A 24,162-nucleotide genomic window follows, 5' to 3' on the forward strand; every position below is an offset into this window, starting at 1 on the left:
TTAAAATTGTTCAATCTTATTAAAAGTAGTTTAATAAACTTAAATCAGACATTTAAACTGAACTTCAGAATAAACAACAAACGTATGCTTGCCCTCCTAGTGCATTTACCACAAAGACTATTGATGTTATTCCTCCAAAATCAAAGCTTTTACTGCCACCGGATCGACTGGATCTGTCGATTTAAAAGCCCCGTGCTTTGCGATGATACATGATTTATTTAGTCACTCTAATTTCAATGTGATAAATTGCCCTGCTCCAATCAAGGCACTTTACGGACAGGAAATCTTTGTGCGCAATTCCAGGTGAGCGTTAATCACACGAGCCATTTATCCTGATATTTTACACAGCTCTGTAATCACAACAGTCACTGGGGGTTTGTGGCCGTGTCCCTCTCCTGACCTGCTGATGTTCTTATTGATTGTGCCTGGCTTCATTATATCATGTAACGTTTAGAAGGACTTTTCCAATATTATCACAGTAGCTTTTGTCATGAACTGTTTGCAGGCGTGGCATCGATGTTTTATTTGTAGCAATTACGGCTGCGCAGTTATGGCAACATCATAATCACATCATGCATCATTATTGACATCACAATTATTTCCAATGTTTAGAACTATATTATCAGATTTAGAGAATTCATCAAACAGTTGGTAACATTTTGTGACACTTTAAAGGTTTATGTAGATCCAGGTTTTGATTGGATGGCACATATTGGTCTGAACAGAAGATAATTAAAGGCGTAATGGACGATTTTTCTGGCCCAAATCGGAGTCTTATTTCCTCGTGGCGTGGACTGCCAATTAGTCCTGCCACGTATCAATCATAGAACTCACCTACCGCTCACCTGCAGCCTCGTGAGGCTCGTCCCCACGTTTCTGCGTGTCTAAGGGCATTGATCTATCATAATATAGTTCCCTCAATGTACGGGACAAAATTAGGACGGAGAAAGACAGTTCGAGCTGTCTCAGAAGAGACGGAAAATCTAGAGAGATGCGATGCAATCCGTAGCGCTAATAAACAAACGCACGTGTGTGTTGTATTAGTCCGCACTTCCGCCTGAGTTCTCAAATCGCCGAAAAATCGTCTTTAATTTCATTTTTTTATTGCGAGATTTTTGTAATTTGGATCCTCATTTGCCTTGGCTATTTTTCATGGAGTCAACATCATAAAAACACATTCCATTAATAACGTTTCATAAAATTAATATACAGTTACAAATACATACTATTGATATGAAAGATTAAAATACATCTTCATATGAGCCTTGCATAGGGTTATGGTTATGGTTATGGTTAGTTAGTTAGTTAGTTAGTTAGTTAGTTAGTTAGTTAGTTAGTTAGTTAGTTAGTTAGTTAGTTAGTAGCCAAAAGGACGTCTAATATAAGAATGAAACTTTGTGCTCAGATGTTTTGGCTATATGCTTTTTGGTGCACAGAAATAAATAATGGCTTGTATTTTTAGGAGCTTAAGTGGAAGAATACTTGTGTGGTGCATCATGAACATTTGTGTTATTGGACAAATTTTAGAAACAAGCATTAAAGCCTGTGATCCTGTGTGCTTTTAGTAGATTAGGACTCACTCAGATGTAATGATGCTCTGTGACACGTCTGTTTGTCTTCATCTGCAGAGCTCTTTTTCAATCTCACTGCATTTGCATGACGCATGTAACGTTATTTCATTATCAGTTAATAATTTGTTGACATAAAAGTCTAATTAATTTGTACTGAATATTATAGTAGAAATGACTAAATAATAATTGAAGATTTACTGTCGGATTGGGCTGGGCGATATCTCAACAAAATGATCAAAATGTATTTCTTTATTGAGCGATCATAATTCAGTTAATTCAGTTTTATTTGGTCTTGTTTAAAACCAGTAAAAATGTCTTTCAATGTAAATTTGCTGAACATAAACAAAGCATACTGTGAATCATTATAATTTAACACAGAATATAGTCAAATTTCATCCTGTAAAGTCAGAACTCTGCTCCATTAAACCACATTCTTTTACTGACAGACGATTGGCTGTGGACCTCTCCATTAATTGCTCAGCGTTACTGTCAAAAGCAATGATCAAATAGAAACATGCACAGTCAGAATTTGTCTGGTCTTATTTGGTTTTGACTCAGTTCTGACAACTAAATACTGTTGTAGACTCAAATCATTTAGACTCTTACCGTGGGCTTTTACATCACAGTTATTGCATATCACATATTTTCTCATACCGTTTGTTTTTCCTTTTAAGTGTTTCCATTAAAACTGCACATTCGCTCAAAGCCGGACCCTTTGTCAGACCTCCTCTCTCTACTTGCAGTAATGGACTCTCTACGCCACCATGTCCTCCAATGTCACTTGGTGGAAAATGTAGTAAAATGATTTAAATCTACATAAACTACTGTATATGGATTATCTCGTGTGTGTGTGTGTGTGTGTGTGTTGTGTGTGTGTGTCTCATTCTGGTTTATGTCCATCCGTGTATTTATGCTGTTGTCATCCATGTGTTTCTATTTTTATCCTGCAAGTCGTGAATGTGTGTGCATGCATGTCACCGCGCGTGTCATCAGATTACGGTGGATGTGTAAGTGGACTCCTCTTTGTCCTGCCTGATCATTTTAGACACACGGTCACTGAAACTTTCAACAGGGGTTCAGGTGCTCCGCGAGACCTTTTCCACTTTCAGATCATCTCATATTATTAATTTATAGCACAAAGACATTCCAAAGTATTTCTATTATTATATTCTGTTTATCCAAGTGGTTAGCCGTTACATATAGAGCTTGTGTGAGTAGTGTAAGTGCATCTGAGGGAAATGTGAAGAGTGCAGAGGGTCAGAGAAACCTAGTGAGCGGTTCAGATGCTGACTCATTGCGTAAACGCACAGATCATCTCTGTCGCTGATCACCCGGAAGTACTGCTGGCACCAGCTTCTCCAAGCTGTTTCCAGTTCCTTTTCACCAACTTTTAGAGCCACTGTAAGGTGTTCTGAAATAGTCATAAATTCTCTGTATATTCTCATTACAGTTACTTTTGGTTATTTGGGTCAATTAATCAGGAATTGATGAAACGTTGGTCTAGGTAGCACATTTGGCCCTTGGGCCATAGTTTAGTCAGCCTTGCCCCAATGTCTCTTTATTTTTTGTCAATTTGTGTTTAGGAAAGCCATCTCCCGCTCAGGACTCCAGCACCTGGGACCACCCCACCCCTCACTGCCCCCTGCCTCCAATGGCCCCAACAAGGAGCTCCGCACCAGTGTGGACTGGACGGTTTGTGACCACACACTAATATGAGCAACACTGTACACACAATGCAATGACACATGTTTTAGGGACCAGTGATTTGGAGCGGTTGTCCTTAAGGCTGACTCACAGAAACAGATTTGCCAGCAGACTAGATCATTTATTTTTTTATTTAATCATCAGTGGTACCAAAGTGAAGAACACTTAGCTCTTAGAATATATGTTATGCAGTCAGCAATATTTGTTTCAGTGTATTACTCTTTCAAAAACAGGAGCTGCCAACATTACAATTGAGCCACCCTGAAGAAACATTCTTTTTTTTTTATTCAAATGAGACCTGGCTCTGGAAAGAGGGAGTAACTGCTCCAAAACATTAAACAAAGAGTAAATCTAATTTGGAGTTGAGTTTGAGCTTGATTTAGAAAGTCACACACTTAAGCTTTATTTAAAAAAACTCACTTGGTAAAACTGTACCTTCAAATAGATTGTGAGACAATAGATAACTGTCTTACATTATGTGGGTTTATATAATACTCCCTAATGGGCAGATGCTGCTGTACACATGCATATACATTGAGTAGTACATATAAATATAATCAGAGCCCCTCAGAAGTCCCTGCAGGAGCACTTCCACCACGTCACCACTGGCCTTCAGCTGTCAGCATGCTGCACTAAGACACTCATGAAATCATCCCACCTAATCCCTAATGAATATGCATTATAGATATGGTTTGCCCTGAGCGCCATCAATATTTAAGTGCTGAAAAGTCAGTTATTTTTTTTCAATATTATGATTTCCCTTCAAGTCATAAAACCAGTGCAGTATAATACAGTGATGCATGTTAATTTGTTTTTTGCGTCTTGTTTGTGCTAGCCTTTTTTGTCCAAAATGTTTGAAGTAATTATTATTTCCAGATACCAGGGAAGGGTAATAACAGTATATATTAGTGCAACAAAACAAATAAAACATGAAATGGTAAACATATGTATTATCTACACGTATGTATATAAATGTAAAACATGATTGTCTTGTCTAATATATGTTAACATATAACAAGTTAAACATGCATTTGTGGGCGTGTGCATTTGTGTTTGAAGGATCTCCCCTGCGGTGTTTTGATTAGCACCTTAGATTAATATATACTGTGAAATTGCCTCCTACTCGACAATTAAGTGCTTGACACGTGCTATTGACCGCTTTCAGTGTGAGTGTTCATGTGCATATGTTTCACGTTAATGTGTTAAAATAATGCGACTCAGAGGGTTTATCAAGGCATCATATCATTATGTGTCTCTTTGTGCAGGAGAACGCGGTGAATGGGGATCACCTGTGGATGGAGACCAGTTGTTCTGGAGAGCTGTGTTATCTCGGAGAGGACACGTGTCTACTCAAGACTGCAGTGAGCATTTTACACACAGCCCATAACAGGGAAGAGTATTGTACAAGACTGATTTACAAGTTTACCAAACTGACCAAAATAGGCACCTATAAGAAATGTTTTGACTTTCCTAACGCATTCCTAACATCCTATTTATGAGTTTACAAGTGCTTTTCACTACTTTCAGAGGACAATCTAGCAACTATTAGCATGCTAACAGCGCGCCAGCATTACTTCCCGTTTTGTAAGCAATAACAGTGCTTTATAATTAGATGCAGACAGCGCACAGTGGTCTCATTTTGACCCTGAATGCTGCTTTTACAATATATCTACTGGGGCAAAAGCCTATTACATGAAATAATTCTGGTACAGTGCGTAATGTGTGTGAAAAATATTCTTTCCTAGATTATTCTTTGCTAGTTTTTACCACCTTACTCCAACATTTGCTCTATAATGAATGATTGATGACTTAAGTAGGGAGCTGCTGCGTAACAATGTTGAACTATTTTGACAGATTTGACAGTGATATTGCACTACTCTTTTCCTATTAATTTTTTACAACGACTCAACATACAATTCTTCATTCCCTTTACGCTTTACTTGAACAATTAATGTTTTATTCTTTCAAGAAATTCCAAAAGCCTTGTTCTGATTACAAATGTGTAAGTGTTTGTAAAAGCTCAGTGTTGTGACTGGTGAGTGATGTTTTTCTTTACACCGTTAACAAAGCAATGCTTTGACCCTGAAAGAACAGCTTGACTTCAGTGGTATTTTTAATCTTTTCTGTCAATCACGCACATTATTTTTCAAGCTCATTTTTCCCAATTAGTTTGTAGCAGTTAATTGTTATATTGTGTAATAATTTTACTGCTACCATATACTTTTAGACCAATATCAAACATCCAAGTTAACTAAAATCATTTTAGTTTGTTTGATTATAGGCTTTCTATTTTATGTGTATTTTATTGTCAATCAATCTTATCTTACATACTTTACACATTGTGTGTACTTGAATCCGTCTACTGCCTTCAGACCTACCAAATTAACCTTTGTTATCACTGAGGGTTGTAGCATTATTATCCATAATGGTGATTTGTCATATTGTCATTTACAGTGGTTAAAGTTCAGTCCATCTGGACAAAAGTGGCTGTACGCGGCAAATTTAACATTTATTTCATAATTTCTCAACTAAAGGACAAAAAACATAAATGTCAAGGTGTCTCTATAACAGGCTGTTTTGTCTGGAGGAAGTATGAGTCGGCTGTGTATTTGTGCTCTTGTTTGTTGTGTTGTCGACTGTACCTCACCTCCCCCTGCGCTGCTTGTCTGTTTTTCCTTTAAGAAGTCGGCCCCCAGAAGGAAATGTGCTGCCTGTAAGATTGTCGTCCACACCGGCTGTGTAGAGCAGCTCGAGAAGGTACATGCACATAGCTAATCCATAATTCCTCCCATTGTGAAACTGCCACATTGTTGTTCTGCAGGGGACTTAAATCCGTATGCCTGCAGTTGTTTGCATCAAGTTATTTGTGGAAAATAGATTTCCTGACAAAGTTTTCTCATGTAACACGATTAGGCACAAGAACAAAGGTTGCTCAGTTGACGAGATAAATGTTGCCCTGTGAAATGTTTTCCTAAAATAAATGTCTGACTGAATTATATGAGGCTATTGTACAAGGCCCAATGAGTGACTCGCTAAATTGAGTACTTCCATTTTCACCGCCGCATGCTCTGCAGACAAAGCTTGTAAAATAAAAACGTCAAACTTCAATGGTCTGCCTAAAATTGGAAACACAGCATTATTTATAATTCATTTCAACACGATTCTCTCTTTTTTTTAAATGCCAAATCGCCTTATGAAACCTTTCTTTTCGCAGATAAACTTTCGATGCAAGCCGACATTTAGGGAAGGAAGTTCGCGGTGCCTCAGAGATGTAAGTTACATCTCAGTGTCACGTCGTTGTATATACACGGTTGTTTACTTTGTGGTCCGTGGAAAATGCCTCTGTAATTCTCCCCGACAGCAGAACGCACTCAGACATCACTGGGTTCACAGGCGGAGGCAGGAGGGCAAGTGTAAACAGTGTGGAAAGGTAACCAGCACACAAGCTCTGCATCCCCGGAGCTTACAATGCACTTATTGTCTCGTCCTGGCTTACAGAGTTTCCAGCAAAAATTCTTTCATAGTAAAGAAATCATTGCCATCAGCTGCTCTTGGTGTAAACAAGCTGTAAGTTTTTCATCGTTGCACTGTATTCAGGATACTTTTTTGTGTGTTTCTCATAAAGATGTGCGTTTTTTTTGCAGTTCCACAACAAGGTAACGTGTTTCATGCTGCACCAGATCGAGGAGCCGTGTTCAATAGGGGCCCATGCTGGAGTCATTGTACCTCCATCGTGGATTATCAAAGTCAGAAAACCACAGGTAAACACTCCTTTATTATGCATTGTTAGGGATTTTTGTAGTTTAGGTAATTAAAGTAAGAAACGCTTTAATATCAGAGCATACGAAATGTCATGTTTGCCAGTTCAAAGTTGAAAATTACATCTATTGAGCAAAATATACTGTAGCTCCTTGAAAGGCCAGCTCTTTCAGATCACCAAAGCAACGAGAATGTCTGTGCAACGTCTCAAATCACAAGAAGAGTCACACTTAAGTTACATGTTTAATACAATCGGACACATACTTTTGTTATCGGGCCTACGCGCGCATGAAGAGACGGAGACACACAGCTCTCGGAGTCACATCACATGCTCCATCGCACGTTTAATTAGTGTCACAAGGGACATGGTGACACTCGACTCAAAACTACGTGTTTGTGTGTCGGTGTGTGTTTCCTAGAGCTCACTAAAGAACTCAGCCAGAAGGAAAAAACGTGCATCCTTTAAACGAAGGACGAGCAAAAAGGGGCTGGATGTAAGTAACACACATGGTATATACAGGGTTACGACTGAACCTGACTATATATGTATATAGTATAAATGAAAAGTATTGTGTGTGGAAGGACTAAGTTACTCACATAAGCAAATTATAATTTTGTCTTACAGGAGTCCAAATGGCGGCCATTTATATTGAAGCCTCTTCCTTCTCCTCTTATGAAACCTATTTTAGTTTTTGTCAATCCCAAGAGTGGTGGGAACCAGGTTGGGGACTTGTTTTTTGCAGTTAGATGTAAAATTGTATGTTATTTGTAATGCAAAGTAATTAATATCCATTTTGTAGGGTGCCAAGGTCTTGCAGATGTTTATGTGGATCTTAAATCCCCGACAAGTATTTGATCTGTCACAAGGAGGGCTACGAGAGGCGTAAGTTTTCTTTCTTCTCTTTCTTTTTTGAGCCTTTTAATTACTAATTCATTAAATATGTTTTGATCTGCAGGTTAGAGTTGTATAGAAAAGTGCCAAATCTTAGGATTCTTGCCTGTGGAGGAGATGGAACCGTAAGTAAATGTGTGTTCATAATTGTTGACAGTGATTCTTTGAGACGGAAAAATATATAAATATCCATAGGTGGGGTGGATCCTGTCTGCGCTAGATGAGCTGCAGATGAACCCACAACCTCCTGTCGCAGTTCTTCCTCTGGGAACAGGAAATGACCTCGCCAGGACTCTCAACTGGGGTGGAGTGAGTTTTGTGCTATTTTCTTTTTTGGCACAATTCACACACACTCAAAAAAAATATTTAAAAATCTATGTACCGGTAAATAACCAAAACTAAAATACCATATAGTAAGCAAACAAAAAAGCAGTGTATTTTTAACGATGATTACTATGAATAATCATTTTTGGGAAAGCCTGGAGAAGAACTCCAGGAAGTCAATAGTGACCCTCTTCCTGTGTCTCATGCTTCAGGAGTCACTGTGCGTCATATTGTGATGGTTCATACATTTAAAATGCTTACATAGAAAAGACAGAATTACATGTAAATTAGGCACGCAAAGAAAAATGTTTTTGGTTGTGTAACTCTAAGGCCTAGCTGAAGAGTTTAGAATAAAATTCCTCTTTGATTAAAGGCTTTCAGTGCTTTGATGCTGGTAAAACGAAATGCTGGTGTGCCAACAAATACATCCATTGACACATGCTTATTGCATAACCACAGCATAAAGTCCACCTCCATCATCCACCTCATTCAAATGGATGTACAATTCTTGTTAGATTCATGAAGTTCAACAACACAGTTTGTCATATCAGGGCAACTTAGTACTACCGGTTGTTAAAAAGGCTCAGTAGTAGTAGTAGTAGAAGTATCTGTATAAAATCAAAAACTCAATTTGGCAGTTGAGTTAAGGACAGACGACAACAAGAACATAGCTGGCAAAAGATTGGTTGTTAAAGGTGCATTATGTGACTTTTCCGGTGGGTGGGTCCGCCATCTGCTTGTCTCCATTGAAATGTTATTGCATTTCCTGGAATTACACTTATATTTATCTTGCTTTTATTCAATTACATGTGCTTTATCACTAAACGAATAACTTCACATTAAAAAAACAGGTTTAATGCCATGTTGTGGAATATTCTTGGCAAAGCAAAAGCATCTCCATAGAAACAAGCGGATGAAAAACGTTCAACTTAAACTTGATTATCCCTGACATACAGAGAAATATGTGCTTTGAACAACAACGTGACGGAGGAAGAAACGATGTTGTCTTTAGAAACGCAGTTGTATTTTTTCTTTTGTTTCATTTCTCACACACTGAGTTACTTAGCGCTGCATTTTCCTGCATCTCGGGCTGTGAGCGCTTGTGTGAATGTGTCTGAGTCTCAGAAGAGGCCCTGTGATGAGTGCTACTATCATCGGATAGTCAACAGTCGCTTACTGAGTGCCTTGATTTCACCACACTGTGCGCCGCAGGAAAGAAATGCAAATATATCAAAAGTCAGCAAAATGTCAGATGTTTAAGTGCCTATGACAGATCGGACGACTCATTGAACTAAAATACAGTTAAGATGAATATATCTAGAATTTTGCTGAAAATTATAAAAATGTTATCACAGAATAGCACATTTACAATAGCAGGTTTATAATTTAACTTCCTGTTTGTGATTGATGACGTCACACTAGTAAATTACCCCGCAAACACTGGGCAAAAACTCATCTAATATCACGTTTTTATTTTAAGAGTGATTTTGTTTTGTTGTTTAGAGGGTCAAAAAAGTTGATTTGTTTAAATTATGCATAAACTTTGTCTGGAATGAGTATCCACACTTCCTGTCATTTTCTACAGATTTTTCAACGTTTTCTCCACAAATACCTACTCAATTGGTGTAAAACTATAATTTATATGTACAACAGGTATAATTTACCTTGCATCAAATAAAGTCAAAATTAGAAAATTGTAAAAACATGTCATACACACTTTAAAATAAATTAGAATAACAGTGACACAAGAGAATATTGGGTACCACTTTATAAGAACTACATATTTTTCAACCTTAATAAATCATGGTTTATGACGAGAGAGAGAGAGAGAGAGAGAGAGAGAGAGAGAGAGAGAGGTAGAGAGAGAGAGAGAGAGAGAGAGAAAGAGGTAGAGAGAGAGAGAGAGAGAGAGAGAGAGAGAGGTAGAGAGAGAGAGAGAGAGAGAGAGAAAGAGGTAGAGAGAGAGAGAGAGAGAGAGAGAGAGAGAGAGAGAGAGAGGTAGAGAGAGAGAGAGAGAGAGAGAGAAAGAGGTAGAGAGAGAGAGAGAGAGAGAGAGAGAGAGAGATTGTTAAATGTTAAATTGTTAAATATGGGCTGGTGTTTAATGCTGATATGATGTATTGTGTAAAGTGTTTTCATATTCTATTTTTGCTACTGCTAAGTTGATTGATTTATAGTGGTTCTAGTTGACTGTTATGCTAGTTTTTGAAGGTTTTTACCTGACTTTGATGCCAATGGATCTTTAAAATTAAAGAGTGGAAATGTATCTAAAGGCATTAAACTTCAAGTGTGGGGAACAGCTCAGTCAAACCAGTAACACACTTACAAACATAGTATCAGCTGAAACAGCCGCCCCAATACCAATACTCAACATGCTCTTGTTCAGAAGTTGTTCCTCAAGTGAAACACATGAATATGTGTTAACTGTTAAGCTGTAGTTTAGCAGCTAGCTAGTAGCTAGTAGTTTGTGATTTGTAAGTTGTAACTTCTGTTAAAAAACAGTGAATAAAGCAGACAAGTTGAGTTTATTTCAATCTGCAGTTAAGCCTTGTGTTTGATAGAAGTCCTTGTTCAAGTGTCTTCAACTTAATTGAGCCAAGTAGCTTGTGTTATGCTGTTATAACATTATGCAAATATGGCATAAACCTCTGGATTCGAATCAGGACCTGAACCTGAACGTGGGTTTAGGTCTGCATCCCTAACTAAGCCTGATCGTTCTTAATAAACTATGTGTTCATTATGGCTGTTAAGGCTGTTAAAAGTATAGTATGTACCATAGAAATGCTTTAAAGAGGTAGAATCCTGTGATGTTATAAAATTGTAAACTTTTCATCAAATCTCTATTTAGCTTTGTTTTGAAGTCAGAATTTAAATACACTTTTGCTCTTTCTGGAGGTAGAATCTTGAGATGGGAGCGTGTATTGTGTTTAATTGCTTGCACATTATCTTGATGGTTAGGGTTACACAGACGAGCCTGTTTCCAAAGTCCTGTGTCACGTTGAGGATGGCTCAGTCCTGCAGCTGGACAGATGGAACCTTCTTGTGGAGAAAAGCTCTGTGCAGCATGAAGATGGAACTCAAAAGGTTAGTTAGTGTTGTACCAATGAATACAAATATGCTCTCCTACACTGTGCTGTGTTGACAGTGAAATATATTCTCTGTTTTGTTTTTGTACAGCTGCCTCTCAATGTGTTTAACAACTACTTCAGTTTGGGGTTTGATGCCCACGTCACGCTTGAGTTTCATGAGTCCAGAGGTGGATATTTCAACATTTACCTGAACACAATCTTAAACAATGCTAAAATATTTGATTTTTAGGAAAGTTTTTAATACTTTTGTCTTATTGTTTCAGAGGCCAATCCGGAGAAATTTAACAGTCGCTTCCGCAACAAGATGTTCTATGCAGGAGTAAGTACCGTATATCTTCAACAACTATAGATATATCTATATCTAAATCTATATATAGATTTTGGACATTTGAAGAGTTTGAAGACAGTTTCAGACACAGATGATTCTCACGTCTTTTTATGATGCAAATTGTGATCTTAAATGATGGCTTGTTTGATTTGGATGTATATTCGATATTTCTATTATGTTTTGTTTATCTTTGTTATGCAGGCTGCGTTTTCAGATTTCCTCCAGAGAAGCTCCAGGGATTTGTCCAAGCACGTCAGAGTAGTGGTGAGTGTTAACACGCTGTTGCTTTGTCAGTGTGGTTTTTCATGTTGACAGGCCCGAGTAGCGAGCTGGCCCGGCATTTAAGATGCGACAGCGACTAAAACACCAGAGTCCTTGGTGAAGGCACTGTTTACTTTAATTATGGACAAAATGTAACAATCACCTTTTAACAGTTTTAAAACTGTACTTGATTGTAATTGTAGCTCTCTGCAGGAAAAGGTTTGACCTTCTTCATCACATTGCCTGTTTTTTTCAGTGTGACGGAACAGATTTAACTCCAAAGATTCAAGAGCTGAAATTCCAGTGCATTGTGTTTCTAAACATTCCAAGGTCAGCGCTGGTTTGCAGTTTAATGTTAAACAATGTGTTGAATATTGTTAGATGTTTTGTATCTTATCTTGATTGTTGTGTGCCTGATACTAGGTACTGTGCTGGGACTATGCCCTGGGGAAACACGGGTGATCATCGGGACTTTGAACCTCAGCGACATGACGATGGCTGTATCGAAGTCATTGGTTTCACCATGGCCTCGCTGGTAAAAAAAACAACAAACCATGATCTGTATGTATCAGTGCTTTGGAGATACAAAAATATTAAAATAAACAAGTTTGTCCAATAGGCGGCGCTACAGGTCGGTGGACATGGAGAGAGACTCCACCAGTGTAGAGAAGTTGTCTTGACTACCTACAAAACTGTTCCTGTTCAGGTCTGTTTTGTTCCATTACACTACTTTGATGCAGTATTTGAGTAGATACCCTCTGATACTTTGATGCAGTATTTGAGTAGATACCCTCTGATACTTTGATGCAGTATTTGAGTAGATACCCTCTGATACTTTGATGCAGTATTTGAGTAGATACCCTCTAATACTTTGATGCAGTATTTGACTAGATACCCTCTAATACTTTGATGCAGTATTTGAGTAGATACCCTCTAATACTTTGATGCAGTATTTGAGTAGATACCCTCTAATACTTTGATGCAGTATTTGAGTAGATACCCTCTAATACTTTGATACAGTATTTGAGTAGATACCCTCTAATACTTTGATGCAGTATTTGAGTAGATACCCTCTAATACTTTGATGCAGTATTTGAGTAGATACCCTCTGATACTTTGATGCAGTATTTGAGTAGATACCCTCTAATACTTTGATGCAGTATTTGAGTAGATACCCTCTAATACTTTGATGCAGTATTTGAGTAGATACCCTCTGATACTTTGATGCAGTATTTGAGTAGATACCCTCTAATACTTTGATACAGTATTTGAGTAGATACCCTCTAATACTTTGATGCAGTATTTGAGTAGATACCCTCTAATACTTTGATGCAGTATTTGAGTAGATACCCTCTGATACTTTGATGCAGTATTTGAGTAGATACCCTCTAATACTTTGATACAGTATTTGAGTAGATACCCTCTGATACTTTGATGCAGTATTTGAGTAGATACCCTCTAATACTTTGATGCAGTATTTGAGTACATACCCTCTAATACTTTGATGTGATTTTATCTGCACATCTAGGTGGACGGTGAGCCATGCCGTCTGGCACCATCAACTCTGCGGATCTCGCTCCGTAATCAGGCCAACATGGTCCAGAAGAGCAAGAGACGCACCTCAGTGCCACTACTGAACGAGTGAGTCATTGTCGATTTCATGCACTCACAGCGACTGAGAATTTAGACCAGGAGCCGGTGAAGCCGAGGCGACACTCGTGACTCATACAATCTGTTTAGAGGGAGATGACAATCAACCCTCTCAATGTCCCGCATCTGCCTTCCAACCACAAGTCAAAGCTATGGATCCATGCAATCAAATGAATGAAAACAAAAGAGTATCTCCTGTTGCAACGTGAAATGTGATATGTATCTGGAGGTTTGTGGTTTAAAGTGAGAAGAGATGAAGTAGATGGGTTCAGCTCTTCTCATGTGTGGCCACCAACAGCCGTCTGCTAGTGTGCTGTTGCCCTAATTCTTTGTGTATATCTTTTGTGTACTGTTGTGGGTCTACTCAACTGTCCAGCAGCCACAAAACCTTTGTCTGCATGTGAGAAAAACTAAAGAGAGAATTAATACTTGCTGTAGCTTCAGTAGCTAGTGCCTTTGCTTGTACAGCTATGTTATGCTACTGTGCTATCAGTGTGTGTCAACTTACCTCTGGGCTTTTCTCCTTCTGTCCCCTCTTCTCTTCTCTCTCTCTCGTTCTCTCTCTATTTCTCTCTCTTTGGATTATAAATTGTTTTAAATTCTTTACCCTGATATCTTTGCTTTTTATTTCTTCTCCCTGTTTCTGTTGTCCTCACGTTCCATTTGTTTTCTCTCTCATTTCTCCTCTTTATATTCTTCTCTTTCCTCCTTTCCTGTCTCTGTCGTATCTCTGGCTCTTTCTTTCTCTTGTGTTGTGAATGTGTGTGCGGCTGTAGTATTCAGAAGGTGTGTGCAGCTGATCTGCGCCGCCTCTCTGCTCCCCCCGACTCCTTCTCTGTGTAAGTACCTCAGCCCCCTGTTTGTCTGTGCTCATAGTCCTCCGGTCTGTACTTGATGTGTGTGACAGCGTCCGCGTCTTCATCATCAGTCGTGTTAAGGGCAAACAACAACTTTTGTCGAGTTAAGCACCAGACTAAACTATAGCAGTTAAAGGTGCACCATGTAACCATCAGCCGCTTTGCCTGGAGTGTTTCACAATATGGCATTAAACCTATGTATTTTGCATTTATTTAATCATTTGTGTTTTTATTGCACAGAACTAAGTTTTAAAAATCCACAGATATGACCTGTAACTTAGCTTACTTCAAGGAAACAGATACAGTTAGTGTCATATTGTGAAACACTCGAGACAAAGCAGTGATATCTCCACTGGAAAAGTTACATAAGTCACCTTTAATATCTCTGGCATGTCTTATGTTCTCTTTGATACTTAAAATGTGAAACTTGCCAGATGTAAACATAGTGTGTTGCAAACGCTCATTGCTCTTCTGTCTATTTTTGCCCCAAAGATGTATCATCACATTCTCAATAGCTTAATAACTACGTCCAGACTCTTTTTTTTTCTAAACTGAGAGTAGTGAGTTTACCACTGACTTGTTCTGTATATGTGGTATGCATGTTGACAATGTGATTTGCTGGTTTGAACTATGCTTAATTGTGTGCGTCTTCATGTCTATAGTCAGCACACTGTCCCCGATCGCCTGCGCCTGAGAGTGAATCGAATCAACCTGCTGGAGTATGACAGACTTCAGTTTGACAAAGAGCGGCTCCGGGACATCTGTAAGACTGTCTTAGACCAAGCACCCACGGCATCTTGTATTTCTCGACTGTGTACATGGTTATTAATTAATGTGTGCAATTTCCTTCAGCTATCCCAGTTGGCATTGTGGTGGTGAGAGGGGACTGTGACCTGGAGACATGCAGGCTTTACATCGACAGATTGCAAGAGGCAAGTCTCTCTTTTCATGTCAACTGCATCTTCCTTCTTTTTCCACACTTTTCTCTTCCATTTTTAAGCCAATGTCCCTTTTATAACTCATGGCTGTTTATGAGCGGATTAAGCAATGTACCGCAACAGAGCTTTTCATAGCCACGTGTCTCATTTGGGCAATGTCTACTACTAACCAGGTTAACATCTGTGCAACTTTGTGATCTGAATGCTCCGTCTGCCTGTTAAATTAACCTTGAAACCTGTTTGCTGTGCTTTAGGACTTGCACCAGGCGCCACCTACTGGGACTAGAGTGCACTACCAGGTATAATTACTGCAGTTTGATACCAGCTGCTGTAGAGGGAGCACGTTACTATAGAACTTATAGTCACTTAGAAGCTTTTTTATTGGCAAATATATTTTTTGCACACACATGGAATACATAAAGTGCTGCATGACTTCTATCAATCTATTTAATCTCTCATTTGTCCAGACCATTGTTTTTATTTCAGAAATATATTGTCCAGATAATATACCTTTGAATTGTGTTTTTTTTACTATGACCAAACACATAGATTCCTTCTTCTTGTCCAGCCTGATTTTGTTGTGTTACTCGCTGATCCAGTCAAGCATCTAAAACTTACTTCCTGTTACCTGTTACTTCCTTCCTCCTTTTATTGTCTCTGCTGCACATTCATTCCAAATGTTGAATTATTTATTTGTGTCATTGTAATTTCCAGGATGAGAGTCGAGGGCTTTCTAGAACCAGTTCAACCAATAGACTTTCTCCAAACTGGAGCTTCTTGGATTGTGAGTGAAGCATTACGTGCTTGTGAATGTAATTACGTGCACTAATATAGAGATAAAATAAATCAGTTTAAGTTTTTCCTTAATCACGCCCACATTTTTCCCCTCAGTGCTTAACTAAAGTGTTTTACAGTTTATTTTATATCCGTAGCTACATCAGCAGATCGCTTCTACCGCATTGACAAAGCTCAGGTAATGCTGCTGATGAAACATACATAACATTTATTTCAAGATAACATTAATACGTGCCATTTCTCCACCTGGTTTGCAGGAGCACCTCCATTTTGTAACAGAAATTTGTCAGGACGAGGTGTTCATCTTAGACCATGAGGGGCCCATCCTGAATCAGGGGTCGTGTACGGGAATGCCTGATCTCGTGGTGGAGCCTACAGTTGGGTAGGTCCAAAAAGTGCTCAGATTGGTTAAAGGTGTTCTATGTAATGTCTCTGGTGGGGTGTTTCCATTGAGATGTTAATGCATTTCTTGGATTGTTGCATAGTCTGGCATTTCTCTTTTCTGTTGTGCATTTAATCTTTTACTGCTAAAAATACTGTTAAAAAAACATGATTTACTGAGCAGTTGCGCATCTCCACCGATCTGACCTGTAGGTTTAATGCCATACTGTGGAACATTCCGGGCAAAGCAATGACATAGACTAGAGTGGTCCGGATCTTCCCCCAAAAACGTGCATAATGCCCCTTTAAACATATTATTACCGCAGTCCACACCAATAATGCAGTATAATATTGTCTGTTGCATTATGTTTTCAGATCTCCTTTGTCCCCAGAGGAACAAGGTAAACACATCATTAACAACAAAACAATTGTAATAAAGAACAGAACAATTACATCCACCTCATGAAGCACATGATGGTGAAATGATCGGTTTCATTTCAACGTCACCTTCATCTGACGGGAATCTCCAGTGAATAGAACATGCCTCAACAAGAATTTGTAGTCTCTTTGTAGTTTCAGTTTCATTTCAGTTTAACCTTTTACCGACAATAAAGTTGTTATCTGTGTCTGTACAGCGGTTAATGGTTTATTTGCTATTCCTTAAATGGTATGTCTAGAGGCCTAAGTTGACATAATGTTTAGTTTTAAGTCCACATATTTACTACGATGACCTGAAATGTCCCAGTATCATTTTATCTCGCACGTAATGGAAATGACTAAACCTATGACTAGACATTTCACGTGGTTCCTAGGTATAATGGAGCTATATTTGTTCCTGGTTTGAATCACGTCTGTTTTTTCCATTTTCAAGCATTATTCACAGCTGCCAGTTCTGGGGATCTTTCTATGGTAATAACTTCATTGTAGCACTTATCAATAATGTAATATAATAATACAAATAATCATACTAATAAATAAATGTATCTTTCAGCTGATGGAGTGTGTGCGAAACGGTGTGAGCTTGTTGGTGAGAAACTCGGGGGGTTGTTCGGCGTTGCACGTCGCATCCCAGAACGGACACACAGAACTAGTTACCTTCATTCTGCAACAAGGTGAGCATGTTTAATGCAGTAACAAAACAGCCTAAATAAACCCCTTGTCATATTCTCTCTCATTTATGTCTTTTTTTTTCTCCTCAGGATCCAAAGTGCTTCTGGATTTAACGGACAGAGAGAGGTGAGACTGGTAGCTCACTTACAATACCTCACAAACTGGTTGCATTTGTGACATCACGTTAGTTAATTGTTTTGATTTTTGTCATCTTGATGTGTGTCTGTCGGGAGCAGAGGGGACACGGCCTTGCACAAAGCAGCCTTAGGAAAGCAGCATGCAGTGTGTCGATTACTGGTAGAGGCCGGCGCTTCTCTAGAGAAAACCAACTTCCAGGTAAACAACATGAACAACATTTGATTATGTGACAAGGTTTCTCCATTACCAGCACCAAGTGAATTGTCTTTTAGATGAAATGTCTGTTACAAGCGCTCCTTCTGCGCTCATATGTTGAGGAAACATCATAAAAATGCCCTGTTGGTTTTTACTGGAATCTGTGGACACAAAAAAATTAACAAAATAAACTTTGATCAGCATCTAAAGAGTTGAAAATAAATCAACATTACATTTGTTTCATTGAAATTTGGGCGATAAGAGATGCTAGTGCAGGTTGATCCGATTCAGCTGCACCTTCCTATTGAGGCAAGAGAAGTAATAAACCATGCATTCTGTTATTCTTTGACAAACAGTAACTAAACATGATTTAATGTGACATTTAAAATACCATTATATGAAAAAGACAATTTAGAATAGCATAATGTGATATTAACAATAGCCAACAATACAGTTACAGAGTTATTGTCAAATTCAAATAAGCTGTTGTGTAAAAGTCCCATTATTATTCATTTCTGTTACTTTAACGTGATCTGTCTTTGAAATGACCGCAATTAGTGGCCAGTGATTTATTGTGAATTATTGTGGAGAATGTAACTGCGTATTCCTGATACCAACATACAGCAGTATCTCTAAATATAGACCTCTAAGGGCAGGGCATTACAGATATTAGCATGACACTGATGAGGACTGACATGTGCTGCAGGGGAAAACGCCGGCGGACCAGGCAGAAGGGGACTCGGCGCTGGCCACGTACCTGAGCGGGCAGAAACACACATCGGCCACTCCCACTGACGACCTGGAGACGGCGGTCTGATCTGATCGCACTCTATTTGTGTCTTTGGACTGTGGACACATCACACTGTGTCAAAGCTAAGGAGCAAACCACTATGGCAACACTGCAATGGAGTTTATTGGCCCACTATTTATTTGTACTTATTTATTCATGTTGTATTTATTGGTATAACAAGTAGTTGATTGTAGGACTGTTCACAGTTCGGGATGCAAGTGCACTTTCACCCTGCCGTACCAGAATTCCCTTATCGTATTAGAGGTGAATTTATATTGTTACATATTCTTATTTTGGACGGGATCAGACCTTGGAATCCAACAGAATGGTTTGTTTTCACAGCTAAATATTTAAGGCAGGAGAATATGACGTGTTGAGTTCCAATTTAAAAAAAAAAAAAAAAAAAAGAAGTACCGGTATATTTGCTACCCCATATAAGTGCCAAAGACATTGCACTGATGTAGTGTCATACCATATCACTGTTCTTTGTATGTTTTCTTATTTCTTTAGTGAAATACTATCATTCAGCGTATAATTAAGTGTATTTTACGAAAGGCTTTCCATGTGCAGAATATGAAAGATGATTGAATCTCCTGTTCTTCTTTCTATCTTATTGTATCACACGGCGTTCAGTCTTGTTTTTCATTTTCAAAAACACCTTTTGCACACATTTTCAATGTCACTCATGACGTTAGCCTTAGTATACTGTAAAGAATATAAATTACATAATGCCATTTAGGTATGCAGGGTAAGTATAGGAGTAGAAGTAGCATTAAAGCATTCAATAGTCTTAGCTTTTATTACATTTCACATTCCCATAGAACTGCACTGATGTTATAATCCGATGCATTCACTACAGAAGACAGCAGGGTCATCCCTCTTGTTAACGATTAGAAATAATGGTAATTATATGTGCATTTAAGCATATACAAAGTGAAAACTATGTTAAACACATTATCTGCGAACATTTGGCTTGACATTTTCCTGTGTTATCAAATGACCGACCAATAGTCTAGAAAGTCTTCTTCAGCTTGTGCAACACATTTATAAAGTGTATTTGGGCATAATTAAGTATATTTTTATTTGTACATACGCTGTGTGTACGCAGGAAGCATTTATTTCAAAGTGAGAAAAGAATCTGAGCCATACTCAATGCAATAGGAATGGACAAGGTTTTTTTTCTTTGTTTACAGTTCATTAATGTTTTTACTTTTGTTAAATGTTGACCATTTAGCACTAATGTGTACTGAATGTGCAATTTTACTTAAATGCTGATGTATGATTTGTTTTGTGTGCATGTTGCATTTTATTGAACTCTCAAACAAGATTTATTTTGGTATAATTTTAAGTTAGCAACATTATTGATCTTTGTGCACTGAGAGATTTGAGATTTGTTCAAGTTTAGAATCCACAATTATTCAAATGTGTTTACCCCACTAAAACTTTAGGCCTTTTTCTATCTCAGTCAATATCTTCCTTTGGGTTTGAAATGCACCAAATGTTTGAATCTACACTTGATGAAGAACAAAGAACATCTGTATGTAAGCTTTTGTGGACTATATCACTCTTTCATAACTTATTGTATTGATTTGTGTCGTCAATAGAGTGGGTTTTGCATGGCATTGTATTACCTCCTTCAGAGATCCCTCTGAAGTATGACATTAATGTTGTTTTAGCTATTAATCAAAAACTCAGTTCAATGGTTTATAATTGATAATTGTCTTAGTTTTGAGAAGTGTTTTATTTTGGCCATTCTTGTTTTATATTTCTGTTAAGGATGACAAAATTACTTGAACTATGTTGTTATATTTTCTTAACTTGTAAATGAACATGTGATACTGTAATTATGGCTCTGGATATCGTTATTGTTACTTTTAATGCCAGTTGGCAGCCAACTGAAAAGGTGCATTTACAGCCACCTCCTGGATTGAGTGTGGACAGGAGATCATCCATAAGACTAAAAGGGGATTGTAGTGTAACACTACAAAGACGCTCTTAACTCTATAATCTTCCAATTAATCCTGTGTTATCCTGCTTCCGAAGAGTGCACGCGCTTTTTTGCTCGCTCCGCTTGCTATCGCTGCTTTCCTTATTTATTTTGCTTTTTAATCAGTTTTTGTCTTCCAAACATTTTTGCTTTAGACTTTTTCAAGTAAACCAAGGATTTTAAGAACATTTTTCCAGTTTTAACGACATATCTGACGCCAGCGACATGTCCGTGAGAAGAAGGGAGAAAGACTGTGAACGCTGTCGGAAATATCAACAAGAAATTAATGAGCTGAAAACACGGATATTTGTTTTGGAATCTGAAAAAGTTCTTCACGATACCATTCCTGTGTCAACCGACGATAAGAAGAGCACACTTTTTACAAGAAAAACTGCTACTTTCAACCTAAACCGCAGTGACTCTGTGTCGTTTCCAAAACTGTCTAAAAACCAAAAAGACCAGGCTGTTTCTTGGAACAAACTTGGAGCAAAGCCTAAACGATAAAAAGATAACGTGAAGTCACCTAAAATACAGCTCACCAACAGATTTTTACCACTTTTAGAGATGGAATTAAATGAAAAAAGGAAAGATGACGTGGCCAAAATACAGCAAGCCTGGACAGGGTCCTGAGCAGATAGTTAGAGAAGAGAGGAATGAGAGAAGAATTCCTGCTCCATCAGCCAGAGACCGAGCCAATGTTTCAACATCAAAAGCACCACAACCTCAGCCTCCACCAAAGGATTCATCAGCAGCTGCTCCACCACCACCAGCAAAGGATTCAGCTCCAGCTGCTCCACATTCACCTCCACCGCCTCCAGCAAAGGAACAATCTTCAAAGGCCTTGGACCCATCTGTGACAAGCCCAAGAACATCCCTGTCATCGCCCCTGCCTTCACACCAGCCCTGGGTTCCCCCTGCAACATCTACTCCCACTAAAGATTCATCATTCTCCTTCTCATCTCCACTCTCACCCATGGGCCTTCCCAGCCATTTTGAAAGTCTGATCAAATCAGGCATTAAGATGGCTCCACTCACGCCCAATATAGCAAGGGCTATGCCAATACTTATCAACTCTTCCCTGCACAAGCCGACTACACCAACAAAAGCCCCACCACCCATCCCCCCTCGCCTCTCACCTGGTCCCAAATTCTCCTTGGCTACAAAAGCCCCACCACCCATCCAACCTCGCCTTTCACCTGGTATAGCTAGGATGCACTGGGTCTCAGCGTTGCCGGGACTTATTGTCACATTAAAAATCAAACCAACCCGGGGCCCTATGTAAAAAGAGCCCCCCCTAGTGCTATTTCTATAGCCACATCATCACACAGATGGAAAAACAAAATGCGAGTCAGGCCCAATCTGAGAAATGTGATTAATATTCCCTGTGAAAAGATAAAGCCCAGTCTCACTGAAACTAGTCTGAAACTTGCTGTGCTAAATGTCAGATCCTTATGTAACAAATCTCTCTTAATTAATAATTTTATTTCTTCTTATAATCTTGATTTTATGTTTTTAACTGAAACATGGCTTGACAAAAACACAGGAAATGTAGTTCTGATAGAATCTGCTCCACCCAACTTTAAGTTTGAATCTGAAACACGAGAAAACAAAAAAGGGGGTGGAGTCTGTGCTGTCTTTAGAGATGAAATAATTACCCGCAGGTTGTCTTTTGGGGTGTTTTCATCATTTGAGTATGTATCCTTTAAAATGGAGCTAAAACGGTCTCCATCCATTCTCTTCATTGTTTTATACAAGCCTCCCCAGCACTGCCAAAGTTTTATTGATGATTTTACTGAGATGCTTTCAGTCATATGCACAGACTTTGATGGTTTGGTCATTACAGGTGATTTCAATGTGCATGTTGATAATATTTGTGACAGAAACGCTAAAGAGCTTGATGCTGTCCTTGAAACCTTCAGTCTTACTCAGCATGTGAGAGGCCCCACCCACAGCAAAGGACACACTCTAGATCTCATAATTACAAAGGGGGTAAATATTTCAAATGTTAATGTGATCGATGTTGCTCTGTCTGATCATTTCTGTGTCTTCTTTGACCTGTCTGTTTCTCCCAAACCTCCGGTTGGTCCTGCAGTTGTTCAGAGGAGACACATAAGTGATGGCACAGGTGCACTGTTTATGGAAATGATAAACTTTGAAAATGTCTCATGTTCTAATGTAAATGATTTGTTGAACTCTGTTACATCTAGTGTTTTGAATGTTCTGGACACCATCGCCCCTATAAAAGCTAAAATGGTTAATAATAAGCAGAAGGCGCCATGGAGAAATGATGATTCGGTCAGGGCACAGAAAAGGGAGTGCCGCAGGGCCGAACGGAAATGGCGCAAGTCAAAGCTCCGGGTTCAAAAAGAGATTTACAAAGAAAAGCTGAACATGTACAACCTAATCTTATGTAGAACTAGGGAAAGATATTTTTCTGAAATAATTGGAAGCTGCAGTAACAACTCGCGTGTCCTGTTTGCCACAGTAAACAGATTAACAAACCCTCCAGCTCAGCTGCCGTTAGAACTCATTTCCACATCCAAGTGTAATGAGTTTGCATTATTCTTTAATGACAAAGTTCAGGGCATTAAAAATGCTATAAATCCCACAATGCAAAAAATTACCCTAAAACCACCAAGACACTTAGAGCTAACTCACTTTGCACCAGTAACTGACAAAACTGTCCATGAGATCATCACCAGTCTGAGTTCATCTACATGCTGCCTTGATGTGTTACCCACCAAATGTCTAAAGTCTGTGCTGAACAGTTTGTTAGCACCACTCACTCACATAGTTAACATGTCGCTTCAATCTGGAACATTCCCAATGTCTTTGAAAACTGCAGTCATAAAGCCTCTCCTAAAGAAGAGCAGTCTTGATGCCGCAGTACTGAGTCATTACCGGCCCATCTCTAATCTGCCATTTTGGGGCAAAGTCCTTGAAAAGGTTGTTTACCAACAGCTCACAGATTTCCTCTTAATAAACAACTCATTTGATGTTTTTCAGTCAGGTTTTAGACCTCATCACAGCACTGAGACTACTCTTGTCAAGGTGACAAATGACATCCACCTGAACACTGACACGGGCAAAGCCTCAGTCTTAATTCTGTTAGATCTGAGTGCTGCTTTTGACACTGTCGATCATGGGATCCTCTTACAGAGACTAGAGGACTGGGTGGGCATCACTGGCACTGCCCTAAACTGGTTAAGGTCCTATCTGGAAGACAGGAAGTACTTTGTTGAAATTGGTAGCTGTGTCTCAGACCACATGACCCTGACCTGTGGAGTGCCCCAAGGGTCAGTCCTGGGTCCCCTTCTGTTCAACCTCTACATGCTGCCGTTGGGTCAGTTGATACGCAGTGAAAATGTGTCTTATCACAATTATGCAGACGAC

At 38.8% G+C, this 24,162-nt stretch overlaps 1 protein-coding gene across 7 annotated transcripts in view; it reads left to right on the top strand.

Annotated features, from left to right (window-relative positions):
* The window catches only part of dgki (diacylglycerol kinase, iota), a 37,643-nt gene extending 17,017 nt beyond the window's left edge, over positions 1-20,626 (top strand). Inside the window, exons 2-34 of one of the 7 annotated variants that reach the window (XM_072453724.1) lie at positions 3,155-3,263; positions 4,541-4,636; positions 5,958-6,032; positions 6,490-6,546; positions 6,637-6,705; positions 6,774-6,842; positions 6,920-7,036; positions 7,454-7,528; positions 7,660-7,755; positions 7,835-7,917; positions 7,991-8,051; positions 8,122-8,235; positions 11,209-11,334; positions 11,428-11,506; positions 11,603-11,658; positions 11,869-11,931; positions 12,185-12,258; positions 12,352-12,463; positions 12,548-12,634; positions 13,457-13,569; positions 14,355-14,417; positions 15,098-15,198; positions 15,288-15,367; positions 15,628-15,672; positions 16,088-16,157; positions 16,306-16,346; positions 16,426-16,550; positions 16,925-16,950; positions 17,421-17,458; positions 17,541-17,661; positions 17,749-17,785; positions 17,896-17,995; positions 18,699-20,626. In XM_072453724.1, the coding sequence (XP_072309825.1) occupies positions 3,155-3,263; positions 4,541-4,636; positions 5,958-6,032; positions 6,490-6,546; positions 6,637-6,705; positions 6,774-6,842; positions 6,920-7,036; positions 7,454-7,528; positions 7,660-7,755; positions 7,835-7,917; positions 7,991-8,051; positions 8,122-8,235; positions 11,209-11,334; positions 11,428-11,506; positions 11,603-11,658; positions 11,869-11,931; positions 12,185-12,258; positions 12,352-12,463; positions 12,548-12,634; positions 13,457-13,569; positions 14,355-14,417; positions 15,098-15,198; positions 15,288-15,367; positions 15,628-15,672; positions 16,088-16,157; positions 16,306-16,346; positions 16,426-16,550; positions 16,925-16,950; positions 17,421-17,458; positions 17,541-17,661; positions 17,749-17,785; positions 17,896-17,995; positions 18,699-18,809 (2,689 nt within the window). In that variant the 3' untranslated portion in view covers positions 18,810-20,626. The remainder of the gene's footprint in view (positions 1-3,154; positions 3,264-4,540; positions 4,637-5,957; positions 6,033-6,489; positions 6,547-6,636; positions 6,706-6,773; positions 6,843-6,919; positions 7,037-7,453; positions 7,529-7,659; positions 7,756-7,834; positions 7,918-7,990; positions 8,052-8,121; positions 8,236-11,208; positions 11,335-11,427; positions 11,507-11,602; positions 11,659-11,868; positions 11,932-12,184; positions 12,259-12,351; positions 12,464-12,547; positions 12,635-13,456; positions 13,570-14,354; positions 14,418-15,097; positions 15,199-15,287; positions 15,368-15,627; positions 15,673-16,087; positions 16,158-16,305; positions 16,347-16,425; positions 16,551-16,924; positions 16,951-17,420; positions 17,459-17,540; positions 17,662-17,748; positions 17,786-17,895; positions 17,996-18,698) is intronic. The other 6 variants (XM_072453725.1, XM_072453726.1, XM_072453730.1 and 3 more) reach the window with 6 other exon arrangements.
* The last annotated feature ends 3,536 nt before the right edge of the window (positions 20,627-24,162 follow it).

This window comes from Eucyclogobius newberryi, unplaced genomic scaffold (genome assembly GCF_026437365.1).
Source record: "Eucyclogobius newberryi isolate DKJ021-1_F unplaced genomic scaffold, fEucNew1.0.hap1 SCAF_2, whole genome shotgun sequence".
NCBI classification, from domain to species: domain Eukaryota; kingdom Metazoa; phylum Chordata; class Actinopteri; order Gobiiformes; family Gobiidae; genus Eucyclogobius; species Eucyclogobius newberryi.